The sequence below is a fragment of the Acanthaster planci genome, linkage group LG04 (genome assembly GCF_054643075.1).
Source record: "Acanthaster planci isolate LZ-2023a linkage group LG04, COTS_SCS, whole genome shotgun sequence".
NCBI lineage: Eukaryota > Metazoa > Echinodermata > Asteroidea > Valvatida > Acanthasteridae > Acanthaster > Acanthaster planci.
In genome coordinates, this window is record NC_141780.1 from 21,834,972 (window position 1) to 21,852,671 (window position 17,700).

At 40.9% G+C, this 17,700-nt stretch overlaps 1 protein-coding gene across 10 annotated transcripts in view; it reads left to right on the forward strand.

Moving 5' to 3' along the window:
• Positions 1-17,293, forward strand: part of slc35a2 (solute carrier family 35 member A2) — a 25,774-nt gene extending 8,481 nt beyond the window's left edge. For 2 of the 10 annotated variants that reach the window (XM_022241636.2, XM_087135250.1), the window contains exons 2-4: positions 5,600-5,665; positions 8,698-9,041; positions 9,539-17,293. In XM_022241636.2, coding sequence (XP_022097328.2) covers positions 5,600-5,665; positions 8,698-9,041; positions 9,539-10,207 — 1,079 coding nt within the window. In that variant the 3' untranslated portion in view covers positions 10,208-17,293. Of the gene's footprint in view, positions 1-3,427; positions 3,471-3,864; positions 3,939-5,599; positions 5,666-6,101; positions 6,574-8,697; positions 9,042-9,538 lie in introns of those variants that run through there. The other 8 variants (XM_022241664.2, XM_087135253.1, XM_022241645.2 and 5 more) reach the window with 7 other exon arrangements.
• Positions 17,294-17,700: the final 407 nt, after the last annotated feature.

Below are 17,700 nucleotides of genomic sequence, written 5' to 3' on the forward strand. Positions count from 1 at the left end.
CGTGTACGTACATGTACATGTACGTGCTCCACTTTCACTGATTCACTCTCATGGGCGTCTGTATTAAAATTATAAAAAGACTGGAGTAGGCTTGCGTGCGTCGTTGCACCAGACCGAGCGGGACAGTTTTTGGGGGTGGGGTAGCTTCTTCGGGGTTCATTACCTTTAACACCCTGTTCCTATTATAAAATAGGCCTAGGCCTAACTTAAATATAAGGAAGGGAACAAATTCTACTTTTTTGAAACAACTTCATGAACTTATCTAAACAAGCATGACAAGTTGTTGGTGATGTCCTCTTTGATATTACTAATAAAAGAGAACAGGGCTTGTGGTTTTTTTGAAGGAAGATTTTGGGTAAAACTGCAGCATACATGTACATGACCGCTGACAACAATAAATAAGTGAATGTAATCTGGTTCCTTGACTTGTATGGAGATTTGTTTTGATGAATCCAAAATGCCTGAGTCAGGTAACCAGATGAAAAACAAAATGGCGTGATTCAACTCAGTGGTTGTCTTTTGCCAAACTTGGGTTAAAAATTTGAAGTTTTGTCACTTAAATATCAAAATTTACCTCAACTAGGACTATCGGAATTGACTAATGATTCCTTAATTAAGGTCAAAATGTTTGTTTGACAAAGTGGACTTTGTTTCCTTATACGAACAGGGTGCTAATGGTAATGAAAACCACTTCTTCGAGGATATCAATGGGTATGATCATTGAGGAAGTTGCTTCCTTAACAGTAAGGTGCTAAATGTACTCCGTAGACTTTACTGCACTCCACCTTCTTGATGGTTCCGCATGCTATGGAATTTGAAAGCTGCCCAGTTGGAGTACCAGATGAAACCTCCATTTGCGCTTTCTGAAGCAAACTTACCCCTAAATACCCTATAATAATAGCTAACCTATATGGAACTACCGGGCATGATTGTATTTTGTAGCATTTAACCTATATTCTCGGCAAAAAATGAGGTTTTTTTCTACCATCCTTACCTCTCATTCTCCCACGATCTGCACACATCTGCGTTCTCTGTCGCCGTACGTCACATGACAAAAACAGGCGCAACGTATTTGCGTAATGAACATACATGTTGCATTGGATAATAGATACCAGTCCCATAATTCCGACTCCTCCCACTACGATTATGCATAGAGACGTCTGGGAAATCTGTGGTCAGGGAACCACACTAATCACATGTCGGCTCAACCATTTTACAAGTGGGGGGAGGGGTCGACGATGTCAGGACGTGTGATACATGCTGTGTTGTCAAGCTAGCTGGTTACACATTTAAAATGTTTGAGAAGTATGTATTTCAGGGAGTGAAAATATTTTGTACAGATATGGTTGTGAAGTTGTGAGACAAAGTTTATTTATTGCAAAATGGTCGAGCCGATAAGTGATTAGTGTGGTTCCCTGACCACAGTTTCATCTGGTTCTCCAACTGGGCAGCTTTCAAAAATGCCATATAGCATGGGAATCATCCAAAAGGTGGAGTGCAGTAAGGTCTATGGAGTAGTACCTTACTATTCAGGAAGTAGGACGAAGATACACAATCTTCAGTGATGATCATAATCGTGGAAGTGTTTTGTTATAATTTTAGTTTTAACCTGTTAACATGTTTAAGTTTGCAATATAGGCCGGGGCGGACATTCAACAATGTCCAAGGCATTTGCAAAATTGCGGGTAGCGATCGCACCGCGCCAATGAAAACAACTGTGACATACGCGCGCATACATACTGATCAAAGAAAACTTTGAGTAGCAATGGTAGCCTGATCCTCTGACTGGCTGGTTCGCGCACGTTGCCGTGGTCGCAGTTGTTTTCACTGGCGCGGTGTGGTTGCTACCCACCATTTTGTAAAAGACCTGGATGCCCGCCCCAGACTATAGAGCTGAAGAGCATACTCCAACGAAGGAAAGAGTTCCATGTACGGACGCCAATATTTTTTGCCTACAGTGACCCATTAGTCGCCAGAAAGCAAAAATATGTCCAGAAAAGTTCAATTTAGGAGGGAAAATACTAAGTTATTTACTTAGAAAACACTTTTTTCAGGCCAATCTCATAGGGTTTGTGCACAGGGTGTCAAGCGGCATCCGTATATATACATGTATGGAATTTTTTCCCCTAGGAAAATTATGGTTTGCCCATATTGGACATTTTGTCACGTCAGCAAGGCCAATATTACAAAATATGTGCTAAATTAACATGAGTTCAATGGAGCAAACATTCATGAAGCAAATAATTCAGCTGAACCAGACAAAAGGGGCATTTTCTGGGCAACGCAGGATATGCCAATCTTATCATACAGAGGCATAATAAGCCATTAAAGGAAACAGCTTTGCACAGCAAAAATTGCCAGTTTGTATAAAATGAATCTCTGTATCCTACACGTATTACTAGGACCAAGGAGTGTGCAACCAATCTCATAGTTCCAGGAGTACCCTGCACGTACATGTACGCTTATATGTGTGCACACGCACTATCCCCAGAACTGTGGGGTCCAACGTGGCAGGGCGGACGTCGGACCCCACAATTCTGGGGGTACACACACACTGTACCGGGTAGATGTTTGTGGAGAACATAGGCACTGCTGTTACCTGTGAGCGTTTAATGCTTACAAAAGGACCACAGGTGTAGTGGGTTTGTACATAATAAAATGGTCAATTTGCATAAACTGCACATGGTGTTTTCCCTTGCACTGAAACTGAAAGTGTGCATTACCATACAGAAAACAGGCAGGGCAAAAAATACATTGGTCACGGTTGTGGAAAATTGTGGCAAGAAATGGTTGAATTTTGTGTTTTACATTGTGTTAATTGCAATACTAAATGTTTTATTTTCCTTGTGTGAATTCAGGTTTTTTTCATTTGTACAGTGATGGCTTGCGCTCTGTGCCCAGTTTAAATAGCTCATCACCAGGCATGTTATCATTATTACCATCATCATTAGCTATCACACATTGAATATTCATGAGTGGAGTACATGTGCAGTAGTTAGAATAATTTCATAAGATGACAATGGAATGGATGTTTTTATCTGTTGTTTAATTGATTTTGTTTCCATTGCATGAATATGCACACAAAGCCTGAATATAACCTACATGGTTGGCAAGTCCAGAATTTGTGTGTGATGTTACATGTGAATTCTGTTTACCATAAGGATTGTGCCGATTAATGCAATTATTTGAATAATCGACATTCAATCAATTATCAAAACTTGAATATTTGTGTTCAGAATTTGGGATGTGAAAATCAAAGAAATAAAGGGAAAGCTTGAATTATTTTGTTACACCTTGGCATTCTAAGGGGATATTCTAAGGTGTTACAAATAAATTGAAAGGCAGCTGAATGCGTAAGCCAAACAAAAAGGCCTGAAATTATTTTTCTCTGAGTTTTTCTGTCTTTTACTTTTTTAAAATATTTTAGTTTCTGTGTATGTGGGAATTCGGTACAAGTAAGTGATCAAATGGCAAGTTGAATATTTAAATTAAATTCCATCTGACCCAGCCTTATTGGGACTTCTGCTCTGTATGAATTAGAAAATTTGTCGCATTGAAGCATTGCATAATGGCCCTCTTTTGTCGAGAAAGGGTTTTCCTACCGTAGTAGAATTCTGTGCCAGGATATTCAATTAATATGCAGCTCTCACAAAGCTTGCATTCAAGGCTCGTACAAACATATTGCTGCTATCGGTCATCAAACGCTCCATCCATCCTTCTGCAAATTCTGCTTCGCCATTCAGCTTTACTGTTAGTATGTGTAGTCGGAACATGTTGAATGTCTTTTATTGTCAGACCGAGGGACATGTGCAACCTTGAATGCTTTAAAAGTTTCCTTTGTCCATCTTCATTCGTTCCTTACAGTGCTCTTAAATTGTATGATGTCATGTTGAAGAACATGAATCCTTGGGACTGGCGCAGAACGAGGCCTGCTTTTGGTACACAGTGCTCCTTCCGTCATTTCAGTGTTGCTCATCATGTACAAACTACATGCTTCCCTAGTGCATGCTTTTATCATTTTGTGCTGCAAACTGACCATGTGCTGTGTGAATGTATTGCCAAACTTCAGGTGTAACGATACCACTTCTCCATAACACTCAAACCACAGTATATGCACCAAAGTACAATGTAGTGCACATTGTCTGACAAGCAATTCAACCCCAAAATTTACTTACTCTGTTTTCTCAAAAGTCTTGCATATAATCAAAAAGCTATCAACAAAAAATGAAAGAGAAAGTAATATGTAATACTTTTACCTTTTATTTGCTCTTTCATTTCTGAATTTTTTTTTGAGAATTACGGATAATACTGAGGTCAGTAATAGAGTGACCAGTGGTCACTTATGTGTGGAATTGGCTCAGAAATGTTGTCCAGTCCATCGCAAGTAACCGGACTAGAGCTGTTCAGTTGAACTGTGACAAAAGTATTCCTTTGTTCTCCCTGTTTTTTGTGGGTCACCAAGAGATTTCCAAAGCAAGGAGTAAGGAAGCCCTATAGAGGCATCATCCAAATACGGTTTCCCTTCAGAGCCCAATTTCACTGAGCTGTTATTGACTGCCGTGCATAAGTTTACAGGGCGCTCCCATTTGCCAAGCGTTGTACATGCATACGTGCATACATGCATGTAATACCTATTCAGTTATCTGTTTGAACAAGTGAATTCTGCCATGTCTGCAGATACTGTACGGTGTGTTCTTTGATGGTGCCAGTGTGTTCAATTTACATTACAGAAGCCTTTCATTTCCTACGAGTATTCTCAAGGTGGCAGAATCTGGTACACCTGTTACACACTACGAGTGTTAAAATGGCTGGAAACCAGTCACAAAATCTACAGATTGCATTCAGTTTGCCTGGTGTCCAGTTTTTCCTTAGAAAGTACATTTGCTAATTTGGTACTGTTAAGCTTTGTGAAATCAGAGACAGTGGTTGAGCACTGATTCTTACATGTACACTGTACATGTAGTACAGTGGTGAGAAGACATTAACCAAATGTCAAGTGGATACTCAGTTGTTTATTGTATGCATCTATTAACCTGTCTTCTCTTAAATTCAGGGGTGAGATTTCTCAACTTTTTAGCTGATTTCAGCTTTTTTGGTTTTGGATTTCAGCTCTTTTTACTCACTGGCTGTGTACAAAAGCACAGGAGATTTTCACAGCTTAGCTAATTTATGCCTTTTTCAGCTGTTTTCAGCTAGTTTCATCATTGGTCTATCTCATCCCTGTAAAACAAAGTAAAAAAAGTAAGCCTCTCTCATGTAAATTACAACTTTGGTGTGCACACATGTACATGTGCACATGTACTGTTGTACTAAAAGTTACAGCGTAGAACTGTAACATACATGTACTTAGTACTACATGTACAAGTACCGGTACATTGTGGCTAATATCCCGTACATTGAACCCGATCTGCACACTTGTACATGTATCGTTACACCCTTTCCTCATGTGTCTATGTTCCTTTTTTACCATTCATTTGACATGGCTTGGAGCTTGTAGCTGAATTGCTTAGTATATTATAACATTACTAATCTTCACTCTGATACAGTTGATTGTATTGTAGTGGTTTTTGTGGTTTTTTTTTTTCAATGACTTTTGGAGACTTAGCAGGAGAACTGCCAGTCCATCACACTCATGAACAGGTTCAAGATAAAACAGCCCAACCAGGTGAATTATTGTACAATGTTTATGCCATTGTCAAGCCATGTTTCATATCAAAAACCCTAAATTACATGTAGAAAGCTAGAAAGCTTTTGCTGAGTTCACTTGAACTTTTGAAAGTGGTGAGAGTGCGTCTTTTATCATTTTAGAATCTTCACTTTCTTCACCAGGAAATCGTTCTCAATGAAAACCTTTTAAATGTTCATTTTCATGCTGTGACCATAGTATCATCAAGTTGGCTTCCTGCATTGAAGTTGGAAGGAACAGGATTAGACAGTCACTTCGTGTGCCATGTAGCAATTGTGTACATTTTTCTTCATCCTTTCCGTTTTTCCTCTACAAATTATTCTATATCCAAACACATTACTTGACTTCCACCCTTACAAGTAATCAAAACTTATTTAACCATTTTTTGTTGCAACAAACCCTGTTTGAAAACAATGTTGTGAAAATGTGCATATGTGCATGATATTTAATTGCTGAATATCGATGTCATCCTTTTAAATTAAACATTTCTAAAATAAGTGTAAACATTCATGAAAGACACTTTTCATAGGCTGATACTGTAGCCACAGCTTTGATAGGACTTCAGTAAAGTGCACTATTGTTTCAGCTGACACAAATCTCCCAGATGTTTTTGGTATACAGACATGTATTCATGGTGTGTATTCTGCACCCAGCAATGAATGAATGCTGACAATATTTAGCGATGACTAATTAAACACCATCTGTGTAGTCTGTTGGAATCATTTCAAATGCTCATGTACATGTAGGCCTTTGACTCTTACAATTGTTCTTGTCATTGGCGAAGACTGAAGAAGTGGGTTTCCAGTGAGCAAGAGCTTGGTTTCATGTCAAGCAGCGTCAGATTCAGTCTGTAATGCCGCATGCCTCTCAGCTTTTCAGTGTCAACGGTATGGTAGTGCATGTTGCATTGCTTGGGTAGTGCTGCCTGTTGATTTGTGGAATCTATTCTGCAGTGCCACATATTGTGTTCTACTCATTATTGCAAGGGACCACTGCTGGACCTCTGCAGCTGTGAAAGCAGGAGAGAGATTGAGGACGCATGAGTTAAACTGCTGCAGTTGGGTCCATCACAAGTCCCTGTGCATGTATGTATGTTGCTAATAACTCATTCGGTCTTCAGCCAAAGTCACAAGCTTTTCAAATGGACTGTGAAAAGAGCATTCCCGTAGAATATTTCACCTTGTTACTTATGATTGGTCTTGTGACTGGACTTATGAAGGGACTTGTGATGCCCCAGCTACAACACTGGCCCTCAGATGCGCTCCCCTGAAAAGATGTTCCATGTTTGTGCACATTCAGATGAAAACTGGTTCTGTGCACTGTGTGCTGTGCACTACCCTTACCTTCACAAAGCGATACCTATTTGCCACTTACCATCTTGTTCTCACGATGAGATCATGCCGTGCTAGTACATGTATGTACATGTATCATGTATTGGGCAAATGCTGAGCCCACAGCGGCCCCCCTCTGTTGGTCCTGCTTGTTGGTGCATGCATGCAAGTTGCTTTGCATATTTGGAGGTCTGTCCTCCTCCTGGGGTACATGTACCCAGGCTGTAAAAACTATGTACAGCATTGGATGCACAACCAGCGTTTGAGCTGAAAGCTGTACTGTGTGTAGTAATTGATGGGGGGGGGGGCCAAAAAATGGGGAAAACGGTGCTGATCTATGTAAAAGCTGAAAAAACCTCCCTTTTGCATCAGGTTACTTAACACAGAAGTGCATGTGCAATTGTACATGTTTAAATGTTAAGCACATGGAGCACATGGGTGAACTTGTTTTGAGAGGAAAGATCACTGCCTGCAGGTATGGACAGGAAGCTTTCCCATGACAGTTTTGACTCATGGATCCAGTCTGGCTGCAGTGGTTTTTTCCAATGTCAAAGAGTACAGAGCACACATACATGTACATGTACCATGCCTCAGAGTACACCATAGTGCTATATTTAACTTGAAAGTGCATGAAACATCTGCAGTTCGTGGGGTTTTTTGTGTTTTGTTTGTTTTTCTCTGTTCACTGCAGTATACATGTGTACACATGTTTCTTTGTTCTGCACTAACTTTAGATACCTAGTGTGGACTTGTGAACAAAAGATGTCCACACAATGCAGGAAGGGAAGATGTGCTATGGACTTACCCATATCCCTGGGACCTTTCCCCTTCTCTGATATAAAAATTTAGAGATACATGTATTTTGGGGTGAGGGCCGTCTGTTGTACCACTGTCATGAGTTACATGTAGTCAGTTTTGTGAGCCTCAACCATTATCCGGGACTGTATCTGTAACCGTTACTATGTATATGAACTTGTATGCTAAATTTGCAGAATTGTTCAATCAAACCGAGAGAATTTAGCCGAGTCAAAGTTTACTCAGTCCTGTCAATATGTTTCATCTATTCATTGGCCGCCCCTACATATTTAGCACTAAAGTTGCCCTTCGGTACAGTAAATCAAGCATGCATTTAAAATTTGGCCATGTAAATACATCTTTGTCTTGATTTGAAAAGCAACTTTTTTAGATTTTTTGCATTTGCATTTAGGGGTCCAAAATTACATGTACCTGCAGTGTGTTGAAAAGGTGCACACAGCCACTTTGAACTCTGGCAAAAGTTATAGTGTACATGTACATGTATCTTTTCTGCTAATTTTAGTCTTTCCATTAACCCTAACAGCCCTAAACACTACATAGTACTAGTAAAATATGGCATACAGTGCTGTCTCTTGTCGGAGGACATGACCTTATTGTTCTCTGAAGCCATAAAATACAATAGATAAGACAATGTACCATTTCAGTGCTTTGGTGCAGTATGAATGCATGACTTTATTGTTCTCTGTACGAGTAACAATGGAACTAACCTAGCTAGAAGTAGTAATTTGTAGCGCTAGGTCCTTCAGGCTCAGACTACTACTTAGTATTTTGTAGTGCCGACTACTGCAAGCCAAAGTTCATGCAGAACTGTTAGGGTTAAAACTACAGATATGGCTTTACATGTTCGGTCTCATTACTCCACAGGTGCAGCCACCCAGGTGAACCTCAAGTATGTCAGCTTGGTGTTGCTGGTCCTACAGAATGCGGCCCTTATCCTCACCATGCGCTACACGCGCAACCAGCCTGGCGACATGTACTTCTCCACGTCAGCTGTCTGCGTGACCGAGGTCCTCAAGATGACCACCTGCGTCTTCATTCTCCTCTACCAGCACAAAGGCAACGCAGTGGAGTTGAGCAAGATCTTGTGGAGCACCATCGTGCTTCAGCCCCTCGACACGCTCAAGGTGTCCGTCCCCGCTTTCATCTACACGATGCAGAACAACTTGATGTTCATAGGAGTTTCCAACCTAAGCGCAGCTACTTTTCAGGTATCTGAACTGATTGAGTTCTGTAGTCTACGTATTGTTGTGATCAGAATCTTAAATACACGTAAGCGTATTAAACATGTAATGCTGTTTTTACAAACATGCAAACCAGGCAGGTTCGTTACATGCATGACAGCATATGTAATGAAGCCAGATTTAGGGTAAACCAATGTTTTATCTGCCTGAATTGCAGACAAACACAATGGGCTGTGAAGGATCAGCTGACTTTTCTTGGAATGCACACATGTACATTTGTATGAGGGATATTTGTGTGCTCTCCAAGAATCACGATGTTGATTATTTTGAATTTGCACGTAGCGATACTTGTACTGTGTAAAGTCCGTTGTTGGTCAGTCTGGAGTTCTTTTTATCTACATAACCTGTGCAAGTTCTTAATTGCTTGTGAAAGTTATTTGGATCAAAATCAGGTATTCAGGCTCTGTATCATTCAAATTAATACAGAAATGATGTACATGTACCTTTGATTGGTCTCTAAACAGGTGAGCTACCAGCTGAAGATTCTCACCACAGCTCTATTTAGTGTCGTCATGTTGCGTAAAAGCCTGTCAGCAATCCAGTGGGTGGCCCTTGTCCTTCTCTTTGCCGGCGTAGCCATAGTCCAGGTTCAGCCAACAGATCCCTCAAAGAGAGCCGCCGAGGTCACCCACACCCAGCAGAACCCCTTGCACGGCCTACTGGCTGTCGTCGTCGCCTGCTGCTTCTCGGGTTTTGCCGGCGTCTACTTCGAGAAGATCCTGAAGGGTTCCAAGACCTCCCTCTGGATCCGCAACATCCAACTGGGGCTCTTCGGAGCCATTATCGGCCTGGTGGGGATGATCCTTAAGGACGGACCGGCAATCATGGAGAAGGGCATGTTCTTCGGCTACACCAACTACGTGTGGTCGGTCATCTTCCTGCAGGCCTTTGGTGGCCTGACAGTGGCAGTGGTGGTCAAGTATGCCGATAACATCCTCAAGGGCTTTGCCACTTCGGTCAGTATCATAGTCTCCACGGTGGCAGCGGTTTATTTGTTCCATTTTCAGGTCAACGTTCAGTTCTGCATTGGTGCCGGCTTGGTCATCGGGGCCATCTTCTTCTATGGTCGGCCCAAACCACCAGAGAAAGCACCAACTCAAGAACAGCCTCCAAACGATGCATTGGGCAAGTGAAAAGTTACTCTGCCCAACACATTTGAACGAATTTGAATTTTTTTGTAAACATTAAATATAGTAGAATACCAAACTAACTGAAGAGGGTGGTGCAATGGTCACCTCTTGAAGAGCAGGTTTCCCCCTTACCTCCTCATAATTGAGAGGGGAAGGAAGGGTGGGGTCTGTCCCTTTCTCCCCTCCCCCCCCCCCCATTTTTACTGTCCCATGCTCAGTCTTTTTCAAACTTGGCATGCATGTAAAGACATTCACCGCAAGTAAAGTTTCCTGTGAAGGCTCAATTCAGTCACGCACAGAGTTTTGTTTGTTAACCCTCCTATGCTGAAGTCACTCTTTGGGTCACTTGGTAAACACCTCAAAGAAGCACAGCTGTGTTGTGTTGTGCACTGCACCAACATGCAAGAGAGTGACCTTGGGCACTTGTGCATATTTGTGCTGTAAAACCAAAGGAGGGTTAATGTCGTTGATATCGGTCGTTCAGGGCCTCCTGCATATCAGCCTTTCGCATTGAGCATGTCTGAGAGGAAAGTTGTTGGCGGACCCGTCACAAAAAAATGGGCACTCTACAGAACAAAGTAACTCCTGACATGCCTGAAGGTGCAGATTTTGAAGAAAACGTTGAAGGGGGGGCCAGATTTTTCACCCCCGGCTCATGAGGGGTTAAAAAGCATTAGGTAGACAATCTTGCATCTTACCAGTCAGACAGTCAGCGATTTGCTTTAGGTACAATGTAAAGGCAACTTTGTGACAAAAAAACCTATCTACTATCCCTACTCAACCCCCCCCCCCAAAGCTGCCCCACTCAAGACATCGGGATTGTCACTTTTGAAAACGGCAAATCGCCACCCCTAGGGAAACCTATCCATATATTATGCTACTGGTAACAATGTCAAAAGCGACCACAAAACCTCATCTTAAGGCTTGGAAATTGTGACCAAACTACATCCTTGGGGCTGCCTCATGGGGAGGACAATTCACAGGTGCATAAATTGTCTATAAATGTACCTTGGAACAACACACGTAATAGTTTGAGGGCACAAGCGCACAGGTGCAAGCAAATACAAAACTGCTTGTGGAAAGTCTATTGTTAAGATTTAGGGCACGGTACCGATAGTTAATGACAGCCCCTGGCTCTAAATGTGTAGGAGAAGGGGTTAGGACCCAGACTGTTGTGAATGAACTAGTTCGGGATTCCAACAGCGCATGCCCAAAATGAAGCCCCTCTAAGGTCTGCCCTTTCACTGGGGCCCTACGTGGACTCAAGCATGTTATTTGTTTCCAAATGACCTTGCTTTTATGAAATACCAAACTGGCTCATTGGGAGCCAGATAGAAAAATCTATCCAGTGTGCTCTGTCTTGCAGAGCACATTGGATGGATTAAGAGCCTGTATGTTCATGTATGTGTATTTTCACTCTTTGGCATATGTGACCCACTCTGTGAAAGTGAGTCTTAAGTTGCTAGAGCCACTTTTTGAATTTTCATTTGTATTGGAAAGAGCAAATTGAGTTTTTGTTTTGATGCATCACTCAGTTTGGCATCCTGATGAAAGTGGATACTCCATGGTGACAAATGCTTTGGGTTCCTATTGATTTACACTGTGCAAAATTATTCTAAAACACTTTTTACTCCAAAGTACAGGTAGCTCTGTTGACTTAAGACTTATTTTCGCAGGGTGGGTCACATATATGCCTGTACATTGGCCAGAGTTGAAGCTGTTAAGTAGAAAATGTAATATTGTATCCTTTTTGTTCTACTAACAGTGACCCCATGTTAATCCAGATTTCTGTTTTGTTTGGGGGAGAGAAGACTCTTAGCTTGCCTCTAACTTAACTCCTTGTGGAGTGCTCAAGTTGCAAGTTATTGCCTACTTGTATATGTCTTGTAGATAGAATATCGTCAAGAAATCGATGTCGTCGACAGTTGTAACAGAAGGCTTTAAAAAGTGAATTGTGAATACTTCAATGCATGTGCATGCACAATGAAGCATAAACGAAATTGTACTTTAAAGATAAACATTTTGCTTAAGTAATTCATAAATACCTCAGACAGTTTCCCTATTCAACAATGCTAAACGTTTCCATGTATTAATATTTGATAATGTCCGCTGCATAAAAAATGCTCTGGCATCTGGATATGAGAAAGTTTAATCCATCCCCATTGGTCAAGAGTCTGCTGGTAATGCAGCACGCAGAATGCGCCATGTGCGCGCTAAGTTCACATACATGTATGGAGAGTCCTCTGGACAACATGTACGAGGAATATACATGTACCATAAACTGGACGGGGATTAAATAATGACCACTTTGGTTGACGCACGTCTCAGAAACATGGGTCAAAATTAGTTAAAATAATAAGCAGACATCAGGTTAATTTAAAATGACTAAGACATCGAATTAAATCAAGATTACGGCAAATTAGGAGAAAAGTTAAAGGGTCTGAGTGATGGATATTATTTCTCACAAACATTTTGTGCAAAGTGTGTATATGTGGTCCTATATGGCGCCTATATGGTTTTATTGGCTTTGTGTGAAAAGTTGGAAAGGCTGTTGTGCTGTGTAAAGAAGAATACCACATGTAGATTTCACTGGTTCCATATGGTCATTTCATTCGTATGTATTTTGGAAGTGGGGCATACCAGGGAATGTACATCAGTTCTTTGTTGGACAAGTTGGATCTTGAATTGCGGTTAAGATAATAATATTGTTGTTCAACTACATAATCGTCAGCCATATGATGGTCAGATGTCTTTACAATATCAAATGAGGCTCGGGGGCTTGAGGGTCATCAATAACATGTTTTTGGAATAACCAGTAAGTACAGAGGCAACCTTTAACCCTAAAAGAACCTGGGGCAGAATTCCCATTTGACATTTACTCTTGTATTATCACAGTACATTCTTTTCACATGCTGTTCGGTAACATCTTTCCTTCTTTTTGACACTCATGGTGTGAAAATCCTACATACCGTTGTTGTGCAATGCCAATTTTTGGAGATAGATAGTGGCCTATCCCGTCATCACGATGTAGCTCGGTGTCTAGCTAAACTACGATTCTCGCAAGCAGTGATGTATGAGGTTGTGGAAGTAGAGCGGCCTAAATGGGTGGCGGAGCGCCACCGTACCCAGTCCTGTGCCAGTGTCTCCCATGAGTTGGCTGGGGTTTGAAATGCCTGCAAGTCACGCTTAAGGACATCCTGGTAGCACAGTCTTGGACAGTCACGAGGGCGAGAAGGGTAAGCCAGCTCCCCATAGAAAATATCTTTAGGCAGGCGACCATCATCTTGTCTGGAGACATGTCCAAACCAGCAGAGCAGCGAGCCAACAACAGTGTGAATATATCGCTAGTGCCCGTGAGCTCCAAGATGGCAAGGTTGGAGACCCTGTTCTGCCAAGAAATTCCAAGTATTGAGCGTAGGCAGCGGAAATGGAAGGCATTCAGGGGGGGCTCCTGGCGGCGATAGGTTGGCCATGTTTCGCTGCAGTAGAGCAGTGTACTCGGCACACCTGACTCGTAGATACAGATCTTAAGCTTGATAGAGAGTGACCTACATGTAACAACGTTACATTGGATTGAGTTGAAACATGATGGTTATGACAGTTGTACTGATAATGTGAGATTTTACATGCATGCTGAGTTTTAACAAGATTGCATGTGGGGCACCCAAGTTTCCCCCCCCAAAAAAAAAATCGGTTCTTTTAGGGTTAACATGAAAATAATGGATATGGCCATGACTGTCATGAAAGCAGCCAGAAAATGCCATCAACCCAAAATAATGAGAGTGGTGATTGGATTCTATAAAGAATCATTCGGCCAGGTTTACTGGGATCATTCATGTGCGTGCAAATTACTTGTACGTTATGCAGGAAGCAAGTGACCCATAGTTGAACCAAAATTTACATTCGAACTTGCCCATAGCTGAACAAAAGTGTGATTCATGTGTGCTGGATTCATGTACACCTCACTTTCCTTTATATTAAGTATTCAAAAGAATGCGGGGGACCAGACTGTGAGTTGAACGCTGGTCTGTCATGTACATTTGCAAGGATTGATCCTGCATTGCACAACTTTAAGGGTACTGCCGTGTAATTATACAGAGTCAGATAACGAAGTTGCATATCTGCAGCCTGGTGCAGTTTTTACAAACCATAGCACGTCTGACCATGTGCGTGTTCATGAAGTCTCCCAAATCCTTCTGTAAGTGTTGCAATAAGCTTATGTTTAACTTCAGCGTTGAAAACCATGTGATGCTTTAAGGAGCAGAGTGTTTGAGTTTATCTCAACATCTAGTTGCTAATATGTGTATAGTTGATGTACCCTAGTATGCATTACAGACATCCTGTTTATGTTGGCACTTAAACATGTTTGCACACTGCACACATCAAAAAGCAGTTTCTTTCAGTCTTAGGATTTTTATAACGAGAGTTGTGAGAGGGAATAGACTTGAGCCAAACTGGAGGTTTCTGAAATTCTTTTTTGTACATTATTTTTGTTAGTTTCTTTGAAGGTTTTCTGTTCTTTGCATAAGTAATGTTATGTGGCTAAAGGGGAAATTAATGATTAATGGGAAATTATGTATGTAAAAGCCATAGAGCTATATATAAAAACCAAGAGTGCTGACTCATGTACGAAGTGATGTCTGCTGGGTGCGTCCATGTTTGTGCCCAAACCTACCGAAACTCACGATTTGTACGGCTTTTGTACGGCTATTTGCATATCTGCATCCGTATTCAAAACGAAACGTCAACAAAGTCGATACGTAAATGACCCAAATGCACATCAGTAAATGAGCATTTCATTTTGCTCTGCGCCAAAAAACACAAATGCGGACACATACATGTATGCGCTGCACAAGAACAAGAATTTTGCCGTGACACTTTTTTAAAATTGGATTTTATCCGTTCCCAATGTGCATGACATCTGCTGCTCCAGAGCTGTCAACTCACTGAACACTGACTGAATTAAGGGAACAACTTAATTAGCTGAACATATCAAAAGACGGCCATCGAAAGATATGCATACGAAATTGGACAACCTTGCTTGAATGTTGGGGAAAGATCTGTTTTATAAACAATCAGCTATGGATGTAATAAATGTGGCATTGCTCTGTACGTGTGCGCCTTATTCAAATGACGCGCTGATATTTGTGTATGTTGTACTTGTGCATGGCTGTTAGAATACATAATTTGATATCCATTCCATCGATTTTGAATATTTGACAAGCATGCACATAGATTCAAAATGTCTGCGCCCAGGACGGTGTCAAATTTTCTCAACACAGACAATGAAAGGTTAGTGTTCTACTTTTTGTATTTAGCTCTATAGTAAAAGCTTATTTTTGTAGAGATTTAGTTTTTCTTTTGATTGAATTTGTTCTGTGACTAACAATTTTAACAGCATTGATTTGTTATCAAGTTTAAGAGTTAAATGTCAGAATCTTAACGGTTAGCCAAAGAGGGTGTTTCAAAGAAAAGGTATCTTAGTTTGAAGAGTTTATACATCCCAACTACATATTTTATATTTACTGGCAAAAACCTTGGTATCATTGTAAAGAGGAAGCCTGTGCTTTACAAAGGCTCACTCCAAATTTACGCCATAAGAGAAGTTTATTCCCTGTTGTGTTCTGTCGTGTTAACCAAACCATTTGAACAACCCCAGGGTTCAACAGACAATTCTTAAACCCTTTCACCAAGCCCAGTTTCTCAACACTGTGCCAGTTTTGACGCACCAAGCCCCGCACCTGCAAGAGAGGGTGATAAATGGGGAAAAAAATCTTCCTCTTCTCTTCTGTGCTCAGTTAATTTGGAATGTTAGCAGACACACAGCGACAACTTTGGCCTAAATAGAGTGTCCCAACCCCAATTTTGTGCCACATTTTTAGAAAAATGGTGCTCAATTACATATGAGCCAGAAAATGAAATCAGTGTGTATCATCGAAAACATATAACAATAACGAACAGGATTTTTATTTAGGACTTTTAACTAAGATCATGGTACTTTCCATTATCATTTGGACATATAATATCATTTGGAATTTGAACTCCTTAAAATAGGATTATCTTTTTTAAACCCTGTTTTACAGTTTTGCTTCTGGGAGATTATGTAATGTTCCAATGTAAATGTACCTGTGCATGATTTTAGCATTCATTTTCATTTGCCTTTTTGGTTCAATGGAAGACAGTCAGCAAAGATTGTCAGATTGAGGTAATGGACGTGATTACTGTGATCCAGTCCTCTTGAACAAACACATACATTGACGTTTATTACCTTCTAGAACGCTTTCTTGCCATGCCACAGAAATTTGTACAGGATGCTGACTGGTAAAATTTGAAAAATAGGAAAGTTGCTTGTGTTGAAGACACTGTAACATGTACAGTATATACTCTTGGTGAACAGTTTTGATGTTGTGATTTCATTGTGACTTGGACATTGTAATGTAAAAGTCATACCTCGCAGAATAAGGCCCTTTCCTTGTTGATTTATTGATGCAATATAGATAACTGTTGACTGCTTTGATGAGATTTATAAGTGTCCTCACTTTGCTTGTCGGACATGTACATCCCTCTGACCACATCACTGCAGTCAACAAACACTGAATATAAAAAAACTTCGAGTCTTTCATTTTAACAGGCATGTATTTTGAACTGAAAGACTGGTCTACTTTCCGTGAAATGATCTCTCTTGAAACAGATTATTATAAAGAGCAGATTCCGACTCCCCATGCCTCTTTGATTCATTTAGTTTTCTTTGGGGGGGTATTCTTTTCACAAGTCAATATTTATAGATGGTCAAATATTATTCAGTGTTTGCTATGTGCATTGAGAGCTGACATATAACTCAAAATTTAGAAATTCTACAAAGCGCTGTTGAATGTTATTTGTAGAAGGGAATCAATGTGCACTTGTTGCCAAATAAATGCCACTTTGTACAGGTACCTAAAACCTGCCTCTGCTCATTGAAAGCACTGGAGTTAAGGAGAAACAAATAGCTGCAGTTTAAAACTCTGTCGTGGAGTTTAATGTGTGTACATATTTTATTTTTCCATTCTTCCTTGCTTCTCCAATAAATTTACGAAAAGGGGAAAAAAAGTCTCTTGTATTACATATTGACATCCATATACTTATCAACCTGCAGACTAAGACAAGAAATGCACTCCATTGTGAATTTGATCAACCAAGGTGCCCACTCTTTTACCGCGGCTAACCTAGTCGATAAATGCTTTGCGTGGTAGCCATCTTGCAGGGCAGTTGGTTTGTTCCACAGGGAAACTTCTTTTGTGCACTGGCGTGCAAGATGGCCGCCATGGGAACCTGCAATCCTTCGCAAGTTGAAGTGCACCCTCACCAGCAAAACAAGGCCCGCCTGGTACAAAGTTTTCCAACTGGGTCCTTGCATGCGTTCGGCACACACTCGAAGATACGTTCTAGCATATTTTCGTTGCGCATACTCGGTGCGCCCTGCACCAAACGCATGTGAACTTGCACGCCTAAACAGG